This window comes from Cydia fagiglandana, chromosome 7 (genome assembly GCF_963556715.1).
Source record: "Cydia fagiglandana chromosome 7, ilCydFagi1.1, whole genome shotgun sequence".
Lineage (NCBI taxonomy): Eukaryota > Metazoa > Arthropoda > Insecta > Lepidoptera > Tortricidae > Cydia > Cydia fagiglandana.
In genome coordinates, this window is record NC_085938.1 from 3,944,746 (window position 1) to 3,966,399 (window position 21,654).

Genomic DNA, 21,654 nt, shown 5'->3' on the forward strand with positions numbered 1-21,654 from the left:
CTGAAAATATGTTCAGTTTTATTTTAGTAAGATACCTACACACATCTTATGTAATTAAAGATTATGTCTGTAAATGGTCTTCATTACAAGAATGAAACCAGGATGATATTTTGCGCTTCTCAAGAGCAAGAGTAAGGAAGATCATGCCAATAAGAATATATGGTTATGTAGTGAGTAGCATGGTTAGCATTAGTCACAGGACATTAGTGTCGTGAAGGGGGAGGTGTAGGGGTTCGGGACTTACTTGCCGGGCAGCAGGATCAAAGTCTGGAGAAGCTGACATGCTGTAAATATTATCATCTTGGGTCAAGCCCGAGATGACGCCGAGGAGACCACTGCGGCCTCCGACCTTATTTCATGTGACTGCAATCGAAAATTGACTCTTTACCCACAAATCTTCACAGTTCACACGACAACACGCGATGCACATCGTAATTTTCTCGCTCAAATATTTTTAGTCTACAAATAGGATAATGTGACAGTCGAGGTCATTGTCCAAAAAGTGATGAAACTCGATTTATTTCATGCCCTACGAGAATGTATAAAGATTGAATACGAAATAAAGCATATAAAACGCAAGAATACTGGTAAAAAAGGTTAAAATAAGTAGATAGGTTAATCCACTGCCGCCATTATTGTGGCACGAAAACTGAAATGTCTCACTGATAAACATCAAAAGAAGTAAACACTAACCTAATAACGTTAAATATGAGAGAAATAAAGCATTGAAATGATTGATTGGGTGGAAATAATGCATAATTGGAAGTCTCAAGTATGTAGTAGAAACAAAGAGCCTACAAATATAAGTACATACGCAAATGAGGTTTGTATATTTATATAAATTGGATATTAATAATATTGACTCAACCAAACATAAATCCCATAATGTAATTTTTTTATAACATAAACACACAGATATTATATCATAAAAGTGAGTATCGCATTAGATAGGAACTTAGAAATCCAGATGTAAACACTTGTACAGCAAATACTTAATAAAATTAGTACTAACCTGTGCGTGAACGTAACAATAACTCCTACAGTGTAGCGAAACAATTTCCGTCAAATAATTGCATAGCACTTGTAAAATTGGCCTCAAAGTCCGAAACTACGATCAAAACATTCACGAGAGTCGAAGATGGCGGCCATTGCATTTTCTTGATGCAAAACAACGGGGTTTCACGAAACATGTCGAAGTTCTAAGCACTTCCGGTTCAAATAATATCTTTTAAATATTTTTTTATTGAAACATGGGAATGATGTGTTAAAAAAATATTTAAAAAAATAACTAATAATAATAAATTTTGATTTTGTCAAAAAAATCTATTAAACTATATTTTAAAAGAAATATTAATTTAAAAGTATTGTAATTAAGTTCAAAATATTCTGGAATAAGACTCTAAAGTGTGTTTATGGTTGCTTGTCTCTGGTAACTAGTTGAGCATAGACAACGTAGTGTGTTTTACTTTTTTTTTCGAAGAGATATGGATGCGTTCAAAAATAAGCAGACCTAGGAATACCATAGAGTCCATAGACACTTCAATTCAGATCTGGTTGAATATAGTTGGTCAAACCTATTTGTCAGTCAGTAAGAACCAGGAAAACTATACTCATCCTTTTCTTTTGGGTGCTAGTACTAGTGTAAGACAAAGATAGTATGATTCTCTCTGTCTACGATTGAAATATGACAGTCCTATGACAAACTATAGTTGAATGTTCTGCACAATCAGTAGGGACTTCACGGCTCCGTTCGGCTTAGAGGGGCTACCGTCAAAACCATAATTCGCAAATTGTGGAGATCTGTCTCTTTTACTCCAATGAAGGCGTATTAAGAGTGACAGAGAAAGATGCCCGCTATTTGCGAACTTCGATTTTCGCGGGTATAGCATTGCCCTTAGCAATTATTAGGGTTGACACAGCTTGACGTCCCTTTGCGGGCACGATCACAGATATGATAATGACTTGAATTTTGACAACCCTAAATAGCCGAAATGGATAGTGCCATAAGTTAGAAAGGTATATCATGATTCGACCCTGTATCGCTGTCTATATACTTACTTTACTCTTTGATCGCTGTCAAACTTCGGTTTATTAGGAAGTGTCCTTTCTGTACGGTAGTACTTATTCTGTGGCACAATCGTACATGTAGCAAGTGGTACATAGCAAGACGAATGGCGCATGCTACATACAGTAGATATAGATCAAAGAATATAATACTCACTAGGAGAAGAACGGTAACTCCATACAAAAAAAGTTTTGTACGGAACACTAAAAATGTCCCCAACCGTTTATACGTTTATACTACTGGCGCCCTCGATGTGTACCAATGGAACTAAAGTTGACAACCGATTTAGCCTGGCGGGTATTGGTATTATAGGTATATAGTAATTATGTTGATAAACATATTTGTTATCTTCATATCACGAAATATATGAAAGATGCAAATATTACCCCTTGTTTGTGATATTATCTATTGATTTAAATAAAAGGCATATTTATGTTTATAACATTGTATTATGTTTTACATATAGAAATATACACTGAAAATTAAACCCTGACAACTTAATAAAAATAGACATTAATAAAGCGCATTCACAAAGTTTTCAGTATTATACAAATAACATTAGGCATGCCTACCTATTACACTTTACACACAGATACACTACACTTTACACACGGCATTTTACACAGATTTCTAACTTGTATTCATTCATACATTTCTTCACGGTTAATTAATACGCTTTCCAGATGCGTTATGACTCGGTCCCTTCTGAACCCACTAAAGCTGTATAAATTTCACTCTGGCTGCTTCAACAGCCGTTGCTCCGCATTTAGCACATGTTCTATGTGCATTGCTGTAATCTATGTAGGTACAGACTTACAGTCTTAAGTGGTTGTACCGCTACGTTGTATTTATTATTTAAAGATTTAATAAATAAAATTTTCGTTATGAACTTTAACCACAGCAGTTGGACAGAGTCATTGACAAATATATTTTTTTATTATGGTGGGTAGACGTACCTACCCTCCATATATTTTATGAATATTGATAAAGACAGTTGGAAGCAAATATTCAATTATAAAACTTAATCGCGTGTAATTAAGTTTTAAGCGTTTTAAGTCCCGTTTTATGATTGATGATGTATAAAATTCGTGATCATTTAAATCAGAGTTGGGAGCAATGTTGCTGTAGAAAAATGTTTTTATTTTTATTACTCGCAACTTTTTCTCGGAGGCCAACGCACACATAGAAGCTTCAGGCGCACACATGCGCAATTATTTGGGGACATAACTTTCTTAGGAAGTGAACAGGCCTTGATATAGATCAAGGCAAGGCCTGTTCACTTCCTAAGAAAGTTATGTCCCCAAATAATTGCGCATGTGTGCGCCTTAAGCGTCTATGTGTGCGTTGGCCTCCGGGAAAAAGTTGCGAGTAATAAAAATAAAAACATTTTTCTACAGCAACATTGCTCCCAACTCTGATTTAAATTATCACGAATTTTACACAATATTAATCATAAAACGGGACTTAAAACGCTTATAACTTAATTACATGCGATTAAGTTTTATAATGAATATTTGCTTCCAACCAAGGCCTGTTCACTTCCTAAGAAAGTTATGTCCCCAAATAATTGCGCATGTGTGCGCCTGAAGCTTCAATGTGTGCGTTGGCCTCCGAGAAAAAGTTGCGAGTAATAAAAATAAAAACATTTTTCTACAGCAACATTGCTCCCAACTCTGATTTAAATTATCACGAATTTTATACATAATTAATCATAAAACGGGACTTAAAACTTAATAACACGCGATTAAGTTTTATAATGAATATTTGCTTCCAACTGTCTTTATCAATATTCATAAAATATATGGAGGGTAGGTACGTCTACCCACCATAATAAAAAAATATATTTGTCAATGACTCTGTCCAACTGCTGTGGTTAAAGTTCATAACGAAAATTTTATTTATTAAATCTTTAAATAATAAATACAACGTAGCGGTACAACCATTTAAGACTGTAAGTCTGTACCTACATAGATTACAGCAATGCACATAAAAAATGTGCTAAATGCGGAGCAACGGCTGTTGAAGCAGCCAGAGTGAAATTTTTACAGCTTTAGTGGGTTCAGAAGGAACCGAGTCATTTATAACGCATCTGGAAAGCGTATTAATTAACCGTGAAGAAATGTATGAATGAATACAAGTTAGAAATCTGTGTAAAATGCCGTGTGTAAAGTGTAGTGTATCTGTGTGTAAAGTGTAATAGGTAGGCATGCCTAATGTTATTTGTATAATACTGAAAACTTTGTGAATGCGCTTTATTAATGTCTATTTTTATTAAGTTGTCAGGGTTTAATTTTCAGTGTATATTTCTATATGTAAAACATAATACAATGTTATAAACATAAATATGCCTTTTATTTAAATCAATAGATAATACCACAAACAAGGGGTAATATTTGCATCTTTCATATATTTCGTGATATGAAGATAACAAATCAACATAATTACTATATACCTATAATACCAATACCCGCCAGGCTAAACCGGTTGTCAACTTTAGTTCCATTGGTACACATCGAGGGCGCCAGTAGTATAAACGTATAAACGGTTGGGGACATTTTTTTGTATGGAGTTACCGTTCTTCTCCTAGTGAGTATTATATTCTTTGCTTCCAACTGTCTTTATCAATATTCATAAAATATATGGAGGGTAGGTACGTCTACCCACCATAATAAAAAATATATTTGTCAATGACTCTGTCCAACTGCTGTGGTTAAAGTTCATAACGAAAATTTTATTTATTAACTCTTTAAATAATACATACAACTTGTACCGCTACGTACCACTTAAGACTGTAAGCCTGTACCTACATGGATTACAGCAATGCACATAGAAAATGTGCTAAATGCGGAGCAACGGCTGTTGAAGCAGCCAGAGTGAAATTTACAACTTTAGTGGGTTCAGAAGGAACCGAGTCATAACGCATCTGGAAAGCGTATTAATTAACCGTGAAGAAATGTATGAATACAAGTTGGAAATCTGTGTAAAATGCCGTGTGTAAAGTGTAGTGTATCTGTGTGTAAAGTGTAATAGGTAGGCATGCCTAATGTTATTTGTATAAAAGGTACTGAAAACGTTGTGAATGCGCTTTATTAATGTCTATTTTTTTATTAAGTTGCCAGTTGCCAGTTTTCAGTGTATATTTTTATATGTAAAACATTTTTTAATAAATAATATATATAATGTTATAAACATAAACATGCCTTTTATTTAAATCAATTGATAATACCACAAACAAGGGGTAATATTTGCATCTTGCATATATTTCGTGATATGAAGATAACAAATATGTTTATCAACAGAATTACTACCTACCAATACCCGCCAGGCTAAACCGGTTGTCGGTAGTTCCATTGGTACACAAAGACGGCGCCACTAGTATAAACGTATAAACGGTTGGGGACATTTTTTTGTATGGAGTTACCGTTCTTCTCCTAGTGAGTATTATATTCTTTGGATCAAGGCCTGTTCACTTCCTAAGAAAGTTATGTCCCCAAATAATTGCGCATGTGTGCGCCTGAAGCTTCTATGTGTGCGTTGGCCTCCGAGAAAAAGTTGCGAGTAATAAAAATAAAAACATTTTTCTACAGCAACATTGCTCCCAACTCTGATTTAAATTATCACGAATTTTGTACATAATTAATCATAAAACGGGACTTAAAACGCTTAAAACTTAATTACACGCGATTAAGTTTTATAATGAATATTTGCTTCCAACTGTCTTTATCAATGTTCATAAAATATATGGAGGGTAGGTACGTCTACCCACCATAATAAAAAAATGTATTTGTCAATGACTCTGTCCAACTGCTGTGGTTAAAGTTCATAACGAACATTTTATTTATTAAATCTTTAAATAATAAATACAACGTAGCGGTACAACCACTTAAGACTGTAAGTCTGTACCTACATAGATTACAGCAATGCACATAGAAAATGTGCTAAATGCGGAGCAACGGCTGTTGAAGCAGCCAGAGTGAAATTTATACAGCTTTAGTGGGTTCAGAAGGAACCGAGTCATAACGCATCTGGAAAGCGTATTAATTAACCGTGAAGAAATGTATGAATACAAGTTAGAAATCTGTGTAAAATGCCGTGTGTAAAGTGTAGTGTATCTGTGTGTAAAGTGTAATAGGTAGACATGCCTAATGTTATTTGTATAATACTGAAAACTTTGTGAATGCGCTTTATTAATGTCTATTTTTATTAAGTTGTCAGGGTTTAATTTTCAGTGTATATTTCTATATGTAAAACATAATAGACAAATTTTACCTAAAAATAAAATTTATATTAAGTTACTTACCTTGTTCCAAGCCTTCAAATTGAGATGGCGACATTCGTTTCATACTGGCAACACCACAGTTCCGATGACGTCAGGCGCAATACCGGCTTTTTTAACGGGTGGTTTCCATGCTTTTTCGAATCCAGCTGGCAGGCTGCGCGCCAATGCTCAGGTCATTGGACTCTCAATTTGATTATCTTGACCTACCGTCCAATAGTATGACGGTGGACGGTAGGTAGCCACTGTAGATAGACAGGTGGCAAAATAGCCACTGTGGGTAGACAGGTGGCGAAGTTTTGTTATGTAAACAAACACAGTATTCAGAGTTGCTGAAGATACTTGTTTTGTTTACATAGGTAGCACGGTATTTCATTGACATACCCGTAGCTGAAAAAACAAGCTTAAGACTAAACCCTACTGCTGAAATAAAAGCTTTAATAAATAATACTTACTCTTGCTGAAATATAAGTATTATAATTATGATAAAATGCGTATGTGAATGAAATTAATCGTGTAGTATAAAATAAAATCTAAAATTTTACAAAATGCCAGCAGGCAGCAATGAAATCAGGCTTGGAACAAGGTAAGTAACTTAATATAAATTTTATTTTTAGGTAAAATTTGTCTATTAAGTTGACTGTACCTTGTTCCAAGCCTTCAAATTGAGAAGTGTTTGTTATCGACTGCTGGATGAGAAAGGAATGTTAGTATTCAAAAGATCGCCAATGTGAATAAAAGACTAGATAGATTTATAAGTAAACCTGTATTGTATTACTATAAAAATCACTAACACCTGATTGGTATGACCTTATATTAATATTGATTAGAATACGTGTATTATATCGTATCAAAACATCTATCTAAAGGATTAGAATGTGAATTAAGAGTACTAACAGTTTTTCTATAAAACTTATGAAATGTAGTCGCACTTTGCCAATTGCCTCTTTCTAAGATATCATTAATATTATGATTATCAAGCCAGCCTGACGAAGCAACTGCGGAACGGACACTGCCCGCACTACTGTTTATATTAGCGTCTTTGAGGACTGCCTTTACCCATCCACCAATGATGGTTCGTGAAGCTGGCTTTACAGGACCACATATAGAAATAAATAGGTTATTTATATTCCCTCTTCGGTTCTGAGACAAGGAAATTAATAATTTTATCCAATAAACGGGATCTATATTTTTATTGTAATCACACGTTAACAATTTCCAACCAGATTGCCTGCGCGATGAACTGTCCGTCTTGGAACCGAATTCGGGCCAAAATATAATACAGTCAGAATCAATCTTACAACTGGAATCATTTATACTCAACAACGTCAGGTCGTGTACGCGTCGCCCTGAACAAAGCAATAACAAAATCGCACATCTCTTAGACACCTCAAATAAACTGGTTTGTAAAGGTTCGTTATTCTCCAAATAAGTACACAAATCTCTGACATCCCATATACTCTCCTTACGAGACATTGGTCTACTCAAAGCTATAGCTTTCAAAGCCTGGCGAACAACTATATGCGAGCTCAGCGGTGGGCCTGAACGTACGGGACAAAAAGTTGAAACAACAGATTTGTGTAGGCAAATCGTACTATGCGATAACTTTTCTATTAAGTGTAAGTCTGTAAGAAATCTGGCCAAATCTTGCGGTTCTGGATTGTCTCTGGCGACATTATGGGCAGTACACCACCTGCACCACCTTAGCCACGCTGGCTTATAAGAAGCTAACGAGGATTTTCGCCAACCGCTTGCAAGTAAATCCTTTTGCTTATCGTTCCACGTTCCTAGCAATGCGGCCCACCCTGTATCAGCCAGACTTCTAAAGCTATCCGCTTGACATCGATTGGAGGTCTCAGAGTCTGCGTGTCTACTAACCGGTTCTCCAGGTCCCGAATTTCTATTGGAGGGGCCAGGGATCGGCTCTTCAGGTCGCTGCGCCAAAACACCTTCTCCCAATTCGGCACGATCAATAGGTACATACTCTCCGCGTCGTTCAGGTGACCGAGAACTCTCGGGATTAGACACGGCGGAGGAAATATCCACGCCAGTTGATACACCCATCTCCGACTGAACGCATCGACGAAGGACGCATCCGGATCCGTCTGGTCTAGAGTCGCATATGCCGGCACCACATGGGCTCTTCTCGACGCGAAAAGGTCTATTTGCGGTGTACCCCAAACCTTGAATATCTGGTGCGTCGCTGGCGACAGCAGGTGCCACTCCGACTGACCGCGAAACCTTGAGAGTCTGTCTGCTTCCGTGTTGTATCTGCCGGGAATGAACTGGATTGTCATGTGAACGTGATAGCGGTCCAGCGCATCCAGTACCCGATAAGTCATCTCCATCATCTGCTGTGACCTCGTACCGCCTTCGTTGCGCAGATATGACACAACCGTTCGATTGTCCGACATAATCATTAGAGACGATTGCGTCAGTAAGTGGCTCTGCGATGTTATTACCTTCTGTACTGCCATCATCTCTAGGAGATTTGAATGTTGACGAGCCTCCCACTGCGACCATTGGCCAGCTAACTGCTTGTTGTTGAGCAGAGCGCCCCAGCCCTGGCCCGACGCATCCGTAGTCAAAAAGAACTGGGGCGCTGGAGGGTGAAGAGGAGATGTGGCAGTTACGTTGTGGATCCACCAATCCAGCTCGTTGTATAGGGTTAATGGAAGCTTTACCTTCGTTCTTGGGGTCATGTGCAGCAGCTGGTTGCAAAACCTCATCAACAGCCTGCTGTTGAGTCGACCCCTTGGAACAACGAAGCTGGCGAAGTTCACTAGACCCAGCAAAGATTGGACCTGCTTTAATGAAGCGCACCTGTGATTTACCATCTGTTGGCACTTTTGCACAACATTTTGAATCTTTGCTTCTGGGAGTGACTTCAGGTTGCTCCAAGGGTCCCATCGAATACCCAGGAACTCCATGGACTGCTGGGGCATTAAGACGGACTTTCCGTAATTTATAGTCCAGCCTAGGCCCTCGAGAATCTGTAGGGTGAGTCTTACTTGATTCTGAAGCAATGATCGGCTCTGGCATGCAAGAAGAAAGTCGTCCAAATATACGATGACCCTGATACCACAAGATCTCAGCACTTCCGCAATCCAGTTGGTGACTAGAGCAAATGTCCTCGGAGATGATGCGAGACCGAACGGCAAGGAGGTCACCTGCCAAAGCCGGTGCTGAAACATTACCCTCAGGAATCTCCGGTGTGAGGCCTTGACTGGAATATGAAAGTATGCGTTGTGGAGATCGAGCTTTACGAGCCAATCTTGTGGTTGAAGAAAGTCTGGGACCTTGTACATATTGATGAGGTGAAATTTGGCCACATATATGTACTGGTTTAGCTGTCTTAGGTTGAAGACTGGGCGTACGCTCCCACCTTTTTTTTTGGAACCAGAAACATGTTCGAAACAAAACTTGGGGTCAATGAAGCCGGCTCTAGCACACCCTGTTCTATCATGCCTTTCATTTGAGCGATCATTTCCGGACTTTCCTTCGTGAATAATTTTGATGAAAGTCTGGAGGGGTGAACTAGAGGCGGTTTTTTGACAAAGGGTATCCGGTACCCAGACAGAATTTTGACTATGTAGTCTGGAGCCCCCATGGCTTTCCATTGGTTTATATAAAGCTCCAGTTGACCCGCTTGAAAGCCGAGATAGTCAGTCGTAGCGCCTGCGAGATCGCTTACCTTGCCTGTTCCTGTAATATTTGTCGCTTCGCTGATTGGATCGAAATGGCCCAGCCTTTCGCTTTCTGTCCTGAGGAGCCTGAGCGGGAGCAGCAGAGGGCCCAGGATACACGCGGAAACCAGAATAGTCCGCAGCCTTCTTGCTCTGTTCCGGCTGTGAGACTCCTTGCGCAGGAGCTCGTTTGCTAGCAACTCCTTGCGCAGGAGTGCGTGGACAGAAAAATACCTTGTCGATTCCGCCATTCTTCGTTATACAGTCAGAAAACCGCTTGTCATCGAAGAGGTGCTCTTGTGTTGGAGGGATCTTTCGAAGAGATTCCTTCATGTAGCGGTCCTTGACGAAGTGCAGTACTCCATCTCTCCGTTGCTGGATAATGTCTGCGCGACGGCCACAGACCATCTGCAAGAGGTCCAAGTGAATGCGAGAATAATCACCCTCCGAGAACACCTCGTTGATTTTGTCTGCTACCGCCTCCACCGTGCAATCGCCTTGCGAGCTTATCCAAGACACGAAGGTCTCAAAGCCAGCTTTCAATTTCTCATTTTGTATGATGAGAGCATGAGACACAGCAGCTAGAGTCTTTTCCGTAACGGCGAGGGCACGGTTACGATCAAAAGACTTTATCATGTCATTACTTTCCAAATCAGTAAAGCCAGGCGATGACACGTACGTATTCTGAGCATCTATGTACCGTACCTGCGACCAGTCGTTTGAATTGAAATGCTGCAACTTGTCCAAAATATCAGCATGCTCCTTTGAGGTTATCGCGCCCGCTGACTTGAGGGTAGTCTCAAGTTTGAAACTAATATCCTTTGCAGGCCCCGGGACAGGCACCGGAGGAGCCTCTGTGGCCTATTTTATAAAGCTACAAGTTACAATTTACAAGCGGAAGTCTCGTTCTAACACATAGGGTTAGAAAGAGACTTCCGCTTGTAAATTGTAACTTGTAGCTTTATAAAATAGGCCACTGGAGTCTCCAGATCTTCAGGCGAGACAATTGATAGCACGTCCGAATCACTGGAGTATTCCCGCGGGCGAGTAGAGAAATTGTCACGTAAAGACCTTACCTCGTTGGCCAATTTGGACACTACATCCTCTAACCTGGTCATCCGCTCATGCTCAGTTAAAGCCGTTGCACCCGGATCATGTTGAACATTATTACGCTACGTCTTACGTAGGCGAACAACGCGCGAACGCGGCGCGGCGCGGCGCGGCGAAATCAATCCTTTGATGCCCATAGAAGTGTCCTACGTAAGCGATCTCGTTGCGAACGCGGTGCGGCGCGATTTGCACGCGAATGTCAGGCGGCGCGGCGCGTTCGCGCGTTGTTCGCCTACGTAAGACGTAGCGTTAGTATCTGAACTCGCCATAATGGAACTGAAATTATTTAGAAAATTACTTAGAAAATTTTCTAAACTAATAGGTGTTTCCTCTGCCAGAAACAAATCGCCAATGACCTGAGCATTGGCGCGCAGCCTGCCAGCTGGATTCGAAAAAGCATGGAAAAAACCCGTTAAAAAAGCCGGTATTGCGCCTGACGTCATCGGAACTGTGGTGTTGCCAGTATGAAACGAATGTCGCCATCTCAATTTGAAGGCTTGGAACAAGGTACAGTCAACTTAATACAATGTTATAAACATAAATATGCCTTTTATTCAAATCAATAGATAATACCACAAACAAGGGGTAATATTTGCATCTTTCATATATTTCGTGATATGAAGATAACAAATATGTTTATCAACATAATTACTATATACCTATAATACCCGCCAGGCTAAACCGGTTGTTAACTTTAGTTCCATTGGTACACATCGAGGGCGCCAGTAGTATAAACGTATAAACGGTTGGGGACATTTTTTTGTATGGAGTTACCGTTCTTCTCCTAGCGAGTATTATATTCTTTGATATAGATACCCAAGCAAACGGAAGATTCCACAATTGAACCACCAGCGCTCGGAGCACCAGCGTAGCAAGTACGAGCCCATCGCTTACACTCGCGTTTCGTGGCACGGCTCGCGGCTCGGCTCGTGGTTTGCGCGAGAATGTAAACCGCTTTGAAGAGCTTGAATGTCAATGTCAAAAAAACATGAATCAATCCAATCCAAAACAACCAAAGTTGTGAGTGTGAACTTTTGTTGATTTCTCCTTTTTATTAAAAACCTTGTTCTGTTTCTATAAAATACGCATTTTCTGTCCAAACCTAGTGAATTTAGTTTCATAATGGCTGCACCTAAAGTAGAGGCAATGGATCAAGATTCCAAAAAACCTATTTGTTTGATAATTTTAGGTTAGGAAATTATACGATATTCATGTTAATGTTTTTTTTTTAATATTTTGTAATGTTCTTCTTCTTTAATCATGTTTTTAGGTATGGCTGGTGCTGGAAAGACTTCGTTTACCAAACGTATTGCGGGACATGTCGTGGAAGGCGCCAGACCGTATATAATCAACTTGGATCCGGCATGCCGTGAAGTGCCGTATCCAGCTAACATTGGTAATAATTGTCAAATATTAAATAATATAAATCTAGTAGCGTGCGACCGAAACTGACAGCGAAGGTGCGATTTGGTCTAGTTTGGGCCGAAACATGATTTTTATTAGAGATGCCCCGAATAGTGAATTTGGCCGATTACCGAATATTCGGCCCTCCTCTCGGCCGAATACCGAAATTTCGGCGTACCATGCGAACATTTTGAGTCACAATTATTACGAAAAAGGTTCACCAACAAAGCACAATGTTTGCTACGATATATTTTTATGTTGAACATAATTAATGAATGTAGTTAGAGTCAATCAAATTAGACCCATGATAGAACATAATAACATATTTTGGAATCAACAATTGCTCAAAAACGTACCTTCGTATTTAATCACTCTCCAAGAAATTACATTTTTTAATTATTAAATATACCAAGGTTTTGGTTATTTTTTTGTGATATTCTGTCTTTTTAGGTAGGTGCAGTAGATATTTGGTATTCGGCCGAATAGTAGGCAATATTCGGCCGTATACCGAATAGTCGGCAAAGTGGCCGAAAAGGTTAGGCAGTTTTTTCTCTAATAATAGTTATGTACATGTGTGTAAATTAGTTATAGACAATTTGTTTCTGTTGCAGATATAAGAGATACAGTGAATTATAAGGAAGTCATGAAGCAATATGGCCTAGGCCCCAATGGAGGCATTGTTACATCCCTAAATCTGTTCTCTACTAAGTTCGGTCAGGTAGTGGAACTCATTGAAAAGGCCGGACAGAAACACAAATATTGTGTGATAGATACTCCTGGTAAGGTTCTAACCCCCTTTGTTATAAGCATACCCCGGCCGGCGAGAGCAAAAATGCGTCTGCTCCTAGTGCTTAATTAAATATCGACTATTCTATCGACATATGGATGACTTTTAACTAAGCACAATTTTTTTTTTAAACTGAGCCATTAGTATTTGTTATTTATTTCAACTTGATACCTCCACGCGTTTCTAAGAATAATCCGACGACCGGTCTCGGACGATGGATTTTATCGGCAAGGTGAAGGAGTTTAAAATCAGAAAATTTAGAAAAAATGCTAATTGTATATTACGAAAATTACATAAAATACTGAATAAATACAAACACTTGGTTTTAATTTTGTTTACAACAATAATTAATACTTCTGCATATCATAACGGTGGTCCAGTACATCGTGTTGTTTTTATCGACATCGACCAAAGTGTGTGTCCTCGCACTATTAAGCTGTCAACGCATTTTTGCTCTCGCCGGCCGGGGTATGGTTATAAGCCTTTACTAGCTTAAATTAGTTTGTATTTAATCAAATATATAAAATAAAAAAAAAATATTTTATCGGCATTACCGGTATGTTTACTCTACAACATGTCACTTAGGTCTGGGTCCTTACCAAAAATTTGGAAAAAATCTATCATTGTGCCTATTTTTAAAAGCGGTGATAAACATAATATTAGAAACTATCGTGGCATTTCAAAATTATCAGTACTACCAAAATTATTTGAAAAAATAATTTATGACACGCTCTACCCAACAATAAGACCGATGTTAATAACGCAGCAGCATGGCTTCATTAATAAACGGTCAACGGAATCTAACTTGTGCGAGCTACTTGATTATGTTCTGAGCGCAATGGACAAGAATTATCAAGTTGATGCTATCTATACCGATTACTCAAAGGCATTTGATAAAATTTCACACTCGGTCTTATTAAATAAACTGGAAATGTTCGGTATTCATGGAGACTTGTTGCGTTGGCTCACATCGTACTTGCGGGATAGAACTCAAGCAGTTACTATTAAAGGATATACCTCTAGTTTCGTGCCTATTACGTCAGGGGTCCCGCAGGGCTCGCATTTAGGACCACTACTATTTAACATATATATTAATGATGTCATTAACTGTTTTTTAAATTCTAAAGTGTTGTTGTATGCTGACGATACTAAAATATTTACCGTTGTGAAGTCCGAGGCTGATTGCGTTAATTTGCAGGATGACCTTAATAGATTGAACAACTATTGTTTATGTAATAAGCTGTATTTAAACTTAAATAAATGTTCAATTATTACATTTACGCGGAAGATTCACCCTATAACATTTAATTATACAATTGGAAACCAACCACTTACTAGAGTTACTGAGGTTAGAGATTTAGGAGTATTTATAGACAGTGAAATTCAATTGGTCTCACACATAGATAAGATAACATCTAAAGCTTATAAAATGCTTGGTTTCATTTTCAGGCAAAGTAAAGATTTTAAAAACCCCACAACGTTACTTCTTTTATATAATGCATATGTAAGGTCATATTTGGAATACGCATCTACAGTTTGGAGTCCCCACTTTTTAGTGCACATTAATTCATTAGAAAGTATTCAAAAAAAATTTCTTAATCGTATGAAATATAAATTCAAATCTTTTAAGCCTGAGAATTTTGAATCCTTACAAGTGAGAAGAGAAAAGCGAGATGTAATTTTCTTGTACAAATTATTAAATAATTTAATTGATTCTGAAGATCTTCTCAGCAAGATAATATTTAGATGTCCTACGTATCGTACACGGTCCACCGCTTTACTATCCGTTCCATTCACCCGCAAAAAATATGTAAGCAACAAATTTTTAGCAAGAGCTTGCAATATATACAATAAGAAATATTCACACATTGATTTGTTCCAGCATAAGTGTAATAGATTTGTTTCTGTCATCAAACTAAATAAAACTCGTAGCTCGTAATAAAATTGTAATCTTGTCTAGTATTGTTCTAATTGTTATTGTAATTGTAACTATTGTTTGTAATTTCAAATTCTAAATGTGCTTGTTATTTTCCAAAATTCTAATTGATGCTTGTTATATATATATATATATATATACATATATATTTTAATTGTTCTTGTGGAATATCTTACTTGCTGAATGTTACTGTTTAACCAACTTCTAAATTCAAAATACTTAATAATTGTACTGTTTTTCGGAGCAAAGGAATTTTGTATTAGCTATAAGTGGAAACTGTTTTGGCTTATGTTTTAACTATATCTTTTACCTTATTGTATTATTATGTGCTGTATGTTTCCCAAGTAAATAAATAAATAAATAAATAAATAAATTATCCCTTTCATCAAATAGTAGAGTAGTAGAGGTTGCTCAGTGTAATCCCAAGTTATTTATTTGTATTTCAGGTCAAATAGAAGTATTCACGTGGTCAGCATCCGGCACTATAGTCACGGAGACACTTGCAGCTACCTGTCCTACAGTGGTTGTCTATGTCATGGACACCGTCCGCAGTGTATCACCGGTGACATTCATGTCCAACATGCTATATGCTTGCTCTATACTCTATAAAGCCAGGTTGCCATTCATTGTTGTCATGAATAAGGTTGGTATTCATATTTTTTTAATTTCATATTCGTATTTTGACGACCGGTCTGGTCTAGTGAGTAATGACCCTGCCTGTGAAGCCGATGGTCCTGGGTCCGAATCCCAGTAAGGGCATTTATTTTTATGATCACACAGATATTTGTTCCTGAGTCATGGTTGTTTTCTACTCGTATATTATATGTATCGTTGTCTGAGTACCCACAACACAAGCATTCTTGAGCTTACTGTGGGGCTTAGTCAATCTGTGTAAGAATGTCCTATAATTTTTATTTATATTATGCAGGGAGTTTTTTCAATGTATTATTCGTATCACTAATGTCATTGTACATATTTTATTAACTAGTAAATAAAACCTTGAGGCTAACTTGCAGAATATTTTTTCAATTTGAAACGTTTAAAAAAAACCTTCTAGACGGACGTAGTAGACAACGCGTACGCCGTCGACTGGATGCGCGACTTCGAGTCCTTCCAAGAGGCGTTAGACGCCGAAGGGGACGCCGAGGGCGGCGCCACCTACGTCGGCAATCTGGCGCGCTCCATGGCTCTCGCATTAGACACCTTCTATAAAGACCTGAAGTGTTGCGGCGTTAGTGCACATACAGGAGCGGTGAGTAATGAACCATCTATTGTGTCTTTATGTAGGTATTGTAGAGGCACTAGAGGCTTGAGATCAACTGATCATTTACAAACAAATATTTATATTTTCAGGGCCTTGACGAGTTCTTTACACTTGTGGACAAAGCAGCTGAAGAATATGAGACGTAAGTAAATTTTCATCACACTTGCTCGTAAAAGGTGTTATTACACGTATGTGCTGCGATACATCTTAAATTTCGATCTAGGGCTGTAATATAAAGTCCGAAATTAAATGATTGTGTGATGAAATGAGAAACATTGTGTGTCACGGGCGGTACAGGAATTACGAAGTCGTGTTAATGAAGCCCTCGCCTTTGGTTTCGGGCTTCAATTCACACTCATTCGTAAATTCTTGTTACCCGCCCTTAATGTACAATATTAGCAAGAGTCTAGATCCCTCACAATATTATTTTGACGAAAAGCGACTGGTATCAAATGAAATTCTTATTATGCTATTAACTATCTATCTTTTACAGTGAATACAAAGCCGACTGGTTAAAAATGCGAGCAGAGAAGTTAGAGGAACAGAAAAAGAAAGAAGAGGATTTACTAAAAGGCCCAAGTATGTATTCTTATTATGAAATAGTAAGACATAAATGCAAACTTTTTGATGATAATGTCCATGTGTATTTGGTGGTCGAAAGCGTCAGGGCAAAAGTACACACCGTCCGTCCCGTTATGATTAGATATTATCTAACGGTATTAAAAGCGTGCAAGAATTGTATAGTATTTTCAATGAAGCATGTACCTACGCTACGCGTCTCAGCTGGCATCTCCTTATATTTTTAATGTTAATATGTTGCCAGATTAGCAGCAGTCACACGCACAATGCCCCAGTAATAATTAATCTCTTTACCAAATTTGACTATTGTACGGTCGGTGCCCCAACTTAAGTAGTTTAAGTACTCAATTTGCCGTACTAATTGTATAGGAAAGTCCATACTTATGTTGGGGAACCAACGTAAAAATGTTAATTATGGTGCATATATTTCAGATAGCTCAGACGCGGTGATAGAGAAACGCAGTTTGATCGAGGAGGTGCCGATGGGACGAGAGATGAGCGACGTGTATCTCTCGCATCCCGGCGACGAGAGCTCCAGCGATGACGAGGGCACGGAGCAACAACCGGAGATAGGTAATACTTGTGACCTGACACATTACAGATAGTTCATGTAAATAGAGAAACGTAGTTTGATCGAGGTGCCGATGGGACGAGAGATGAGCGACGTGTATCTCTCGCATCCCGGCGACGAGAGCTCCAGCGATGACGAGGGCACGAAGCAACAGCCGGAGATAGGTAATACTTGTGACCTGACATATTACAGATAGTTCATGTAGGTAGAGAAACGTAGTTTGATCGAGGTGCCGATGGGACGAGAGATGAGGGACGTGTATCTCTCGCATCCCGGCGACGAGAGCTCCAGCGATGACGGGGGCACGGAGCAACAACCGGAGATAGGTAATACTTGTGACCTGACATATTACAGATAGTTCATGTAGGTAGAGAAACGTAGTTTGATCGAGGTGCCGATGGGACGAGAGATGAGCGACGTGTATCTCTCGCATCCCGGCGACGAGAGCTCTAGCGATGACGAGGGCACGGAGCAACAGCCGGAGATAGGTAATACTTGTGACCTGACATATTACAGATAGTTCATGTAAATAGAGAAACGTAGTTTGATCGAGGTGCCGATGGGACGAGAGATGAGCGACGTGTATCTCTCGCATCCCGGCGACGAGAGCTCCAGCGATGACGGGGGCACGGAGCAACAACCGGAGATAGGTAATACTTGTGACCTGACATATTACAGATAGTTCATGTAAATAGAGAAACGTAGTTTGATCGAGGTGCCGATGGGACGAGAGATGAGCGACGTGTATCTCTCGCATCCCGGCCACGAGCTCCAGCGATGACGAGGGCACGGAGCAACAACCGGAGATAGGTAATACTTGTGACCTGACATATTACAGATAGTTCATGTAGGTAGAGAAACGTAGTTTGATCGAGGTGCCGATGGGACGAGAGATGAGCGACGTGTATCTCTCGCATCCCGGCGACGAGAGCTCCAGCGATGACGGGGGCACGGAGCAACAACCGGAGATAGGTAATACTTGTGACCTGACATATTACAGATAGTTCATGTAGGTAGAGAAACGTAGTTTGATCGAGGTGCCGATGGGACGAGAGATGAGCGACGTGTATCTCTCGCATCCCGGCGACGAGAGCTCTAGCGATGACGAGGGCACGGAGCAACAGCCGGAGATAGGTAATACTTGTGACCTGACATATTACAGATAGTTCATGTAAATAGAGAAACGTAGTTTGATCGAGGTGCCGATGGGACGAGAGATGAGCGACGTGTATCTCTCGCATCCCGGCGACGAGAGCTCCAGCGATGACGGGGGCACGGAGCAACAACCGGAGATAGGTAATACTTGTGACCTGACATATTACAGATAGTTCATGTAAATAGAGAAACGTAGTTTGATCGAGGTGCCGATGGGACGAGAGATGAGCGACGTGTATCTCTCGCATCCCGGCGACGAGAGCTCCAGCGATGACGAGGGCACGGAGCAACAGCCGGAGATAGGTAATACTTGTGACCTGACATATTACAGATAGTTCATGTAAATAGAGAAACGTAGTTTGATCGAGGAGGTGCCGATGCATATATAAATACTCACTTTGTTTTGCAGATGACAAACCAGAGGATGTGGCTATGTTCCAGGAATTCCTAAGAAAACACGTGAAACCGAACAACACTGAAAATAAATCTTAGTATTTAAACTGATTTGTGATCTGTACATATAATATGTTACTTTAAGTTAGGCATTAAGATTTTGTATTAAATACAATAGGTACTGGTAATATTATGGTTTTTTTATTTATTTTATACCTTAACCAGATTTCTGATATTTCGCAAAATAGAATTTTATTTCAGTTGTCTAAGCTTACGCAAAGAATATGCTTAATGTTATGTTATCAAAGATCTATTGATTATCAAAACTCTTTGATGTTACTTAAGCTGTGTTTTCTAGGAAAGCGGTGCCTTCATATAGCGGCCGTCTCCATACAAAATACTACTACACCCATATTTAGCACTAGCAGTAGGTACTATTTTGTATGGAGTCGGTCGCTATATGACGGGACCGCTATACTATAAGTAGACCCAAACCAAACGGACAACTGGGATCATATCTCTATCTTTCTCACCCCACCTTCAACCATGCGAGCGTGAATGAGAAGATTTACGACCCCGGTCGTCCGTTTGGTTTGGGTCTAATATAGGAAAACAGATTATTAGCAAGGGATTGAGGACAAAACGAAAAAGCACAATAAAATAAATTCGTATATTTGAACTAATAGCATGCTACCATCACATAATATTTTGGTGTTAAATTATTGTGTTAAGCTTGTTCAAAACATTAACATACAGTGTGTTTTCTGTAACAGGAGCAATAAATTAAACTGTAGGCTGTACTCCTCAAACTGACCAACATTTGTTCAGCAACTTTTGAAAATAACTCATGGTTTTATTTTTATTACACTTTAAAGTTTATTCTAAGACGCAATGTATTGCAAATTTTATTATGTTAAAATTGAAAGCGTGAAAAGTAACGTCAAACACACTGATGTCAGCGTACATTGAAGGTAATATGTATTTATTTTGTATGAAGAAGAGGAAGTCTAAAGGATTCATATTTTTTTAAATTTGCTGAACAAATTTTAATTGGTCAGTTTGAGGAGTACAGCCTTTAGTTTAATTTATTGCTCCTGTTACAGGAAGCACCCGGTATATTGTTTAATTTAAATATTTATACAACAAAATAGTGCATTGGATCACCATAAAACTATACATTTTATATAAAATCCATCGTAAGTCAAAGCGACAATTCACAATAGTCGTAGTAAAATTCAATGCATACAAAGTTACAGTTACATAATTATATCTTTGATACATAAATCAAAATAATTAATGTAAAGACAGTATATGAAAGGTAATGTGCGGACCAAGTCTTTGATTATGAAACTGCACAACGGGACTTAATCGCGTATTTAAGTCTCGGAGAAGACCACGGGGACAACGCCGTCCTCGAAACGTCGGAGGTAAATCTTAAAACTTAAATACGCGATTAAGTCCCGTTGTGCAGTTTCATAATGTTAAATAATCGTGAAAGCTTAAATCAAGTCTTTGATTGACTCCAGTCAGTAAATATTGTTAGTTATTCTAACATCTTGACAATTCAATTTACTAGAACCATAACATAACTATTTTGTCACACAAAATAACTTAAGTACGTTTTACGTACTAACGTACCGTATTAAGTACTTGGAGATAACTTGCTGAGAAATTTAAATTGAAGCTAAAATAATTAAAAATAAAACTTATATAATTACATTTATTAGCCTCTTTCGTGACAGCGACTCCTTAAGAGCCAACAGGAGTGGTCATTTCTCCATACAAACGTACTCGACTGTTTCCTCCGTGGGTTTTGATGCTAGAGCAATGATTTTTTCAACACAGATTAATATTGTCAATATCTGTGTCGGACTGTTTAGCTTTTCTTGATATTTTTGTTTTTTTAAGGCGCTACAGCCCTTCAAAAATGGCCAAAATGGCCTAATTGGCTATGCCGCAATGAGTGGCGTGGTATTCAAAACTGGTATCAATTAGCCAAAAAAGCAAAACGGTCCGACACAGATAATTTCATAGTCATTTAGATTTCCAAGTTTGGTTAGGATTGTTAAGTTTTGGAGGAGGAAACAGTCGAGTACGAAACCTCGATTTTTGAGATTTTTCGCCTTGTCTTTATCGCACTAGTTTTAGGAGCCGCTTCCGTTAGCGAGACGGGTATATTTACCTAAAATATTTAAAACTCAGCTCCTGTTTCGTCTTAAAATGAACTGTCATAGGGACCATCATTCAACGCGAGAGGTAAGGTACATACAATCAAGGGTTTGTGCACAAATAACGCGAGGTTCCATAGAGAGGGGTGGGGGTCACGAAAAAATCAAATTTTAGAGCGCGTGGCCTTGTCTTAATACACGTCACGTTATATATTGGAGGGCCCGTAACCAAAACCATCATCAAGGGGGAGGGGAGTCAA

The 21,654-nt window shown here is 38.8% G+C and overlaps 2 protein-coding genes across 2 annotated transcripts in view; one reads left to right on the forward strand and one right to left on the reverse strand.

Moving 5' to 3' along the window:
- The window catches only part of LOC134665701 (uncharacterized), a 32,047-nt gene extending 30,889 nt beyond the window's left edge, over nucleotides 1-1,158 (reverse strand). Inside the window, exons 1-2 of the mRNA XM_063522660.1 lie at nucleotides 1,013-1,158; nucleotides 245-363 (exon numbers count right to left, since the gene is read on the reverse strand). Coding sequence (XP_063378730.1) covers nucleotides 245-283 — 39 coding nt within the window. The 5' untranslated portion in view covers nucleotides 284-363; nucleotides 1,013-1,158. The remainder of the gene's footprint in view (nucleotides 1-244; nucleotides 364-1,012) is intronic.
- Nucleotides 1,159-12,134: 10,976 nt separating this feature from the next.
- On the forward strand, nucleotides 12,135-19,397 carry LOC134665742 (GPN-loop GTPase 1). Its single transcript, XM_063522716.1, has 9 exons — nucleotides 12,135-12,326; nucleotides 12,408-12,533; nucleotides 13,153-13,320; nucleotides 15,711-15,907; nucleotides 16,322-16,516; nucleotides 16,618-16,670; nucleotides 17,022-17,107; nucleotides 17,540-17,680; nucleotides 19,243-19,397. The coding sequence occupies exons 1-9, from the start codon at nucleotides 12,260-12,262 to the stop codon at nucleotides 19,323-19,325; spliced, it is 1,116 nt and encodes a 371-aa protein (XP_063378786.1). The 5' UTR covers nucleotides 12,135-12,259; the 3' UTR covers nucleotides 19,326-19,397.
- The last annotated feature ends 2,257 nt before the right edge of the window (nucleotides 19,398-21,654 follow it).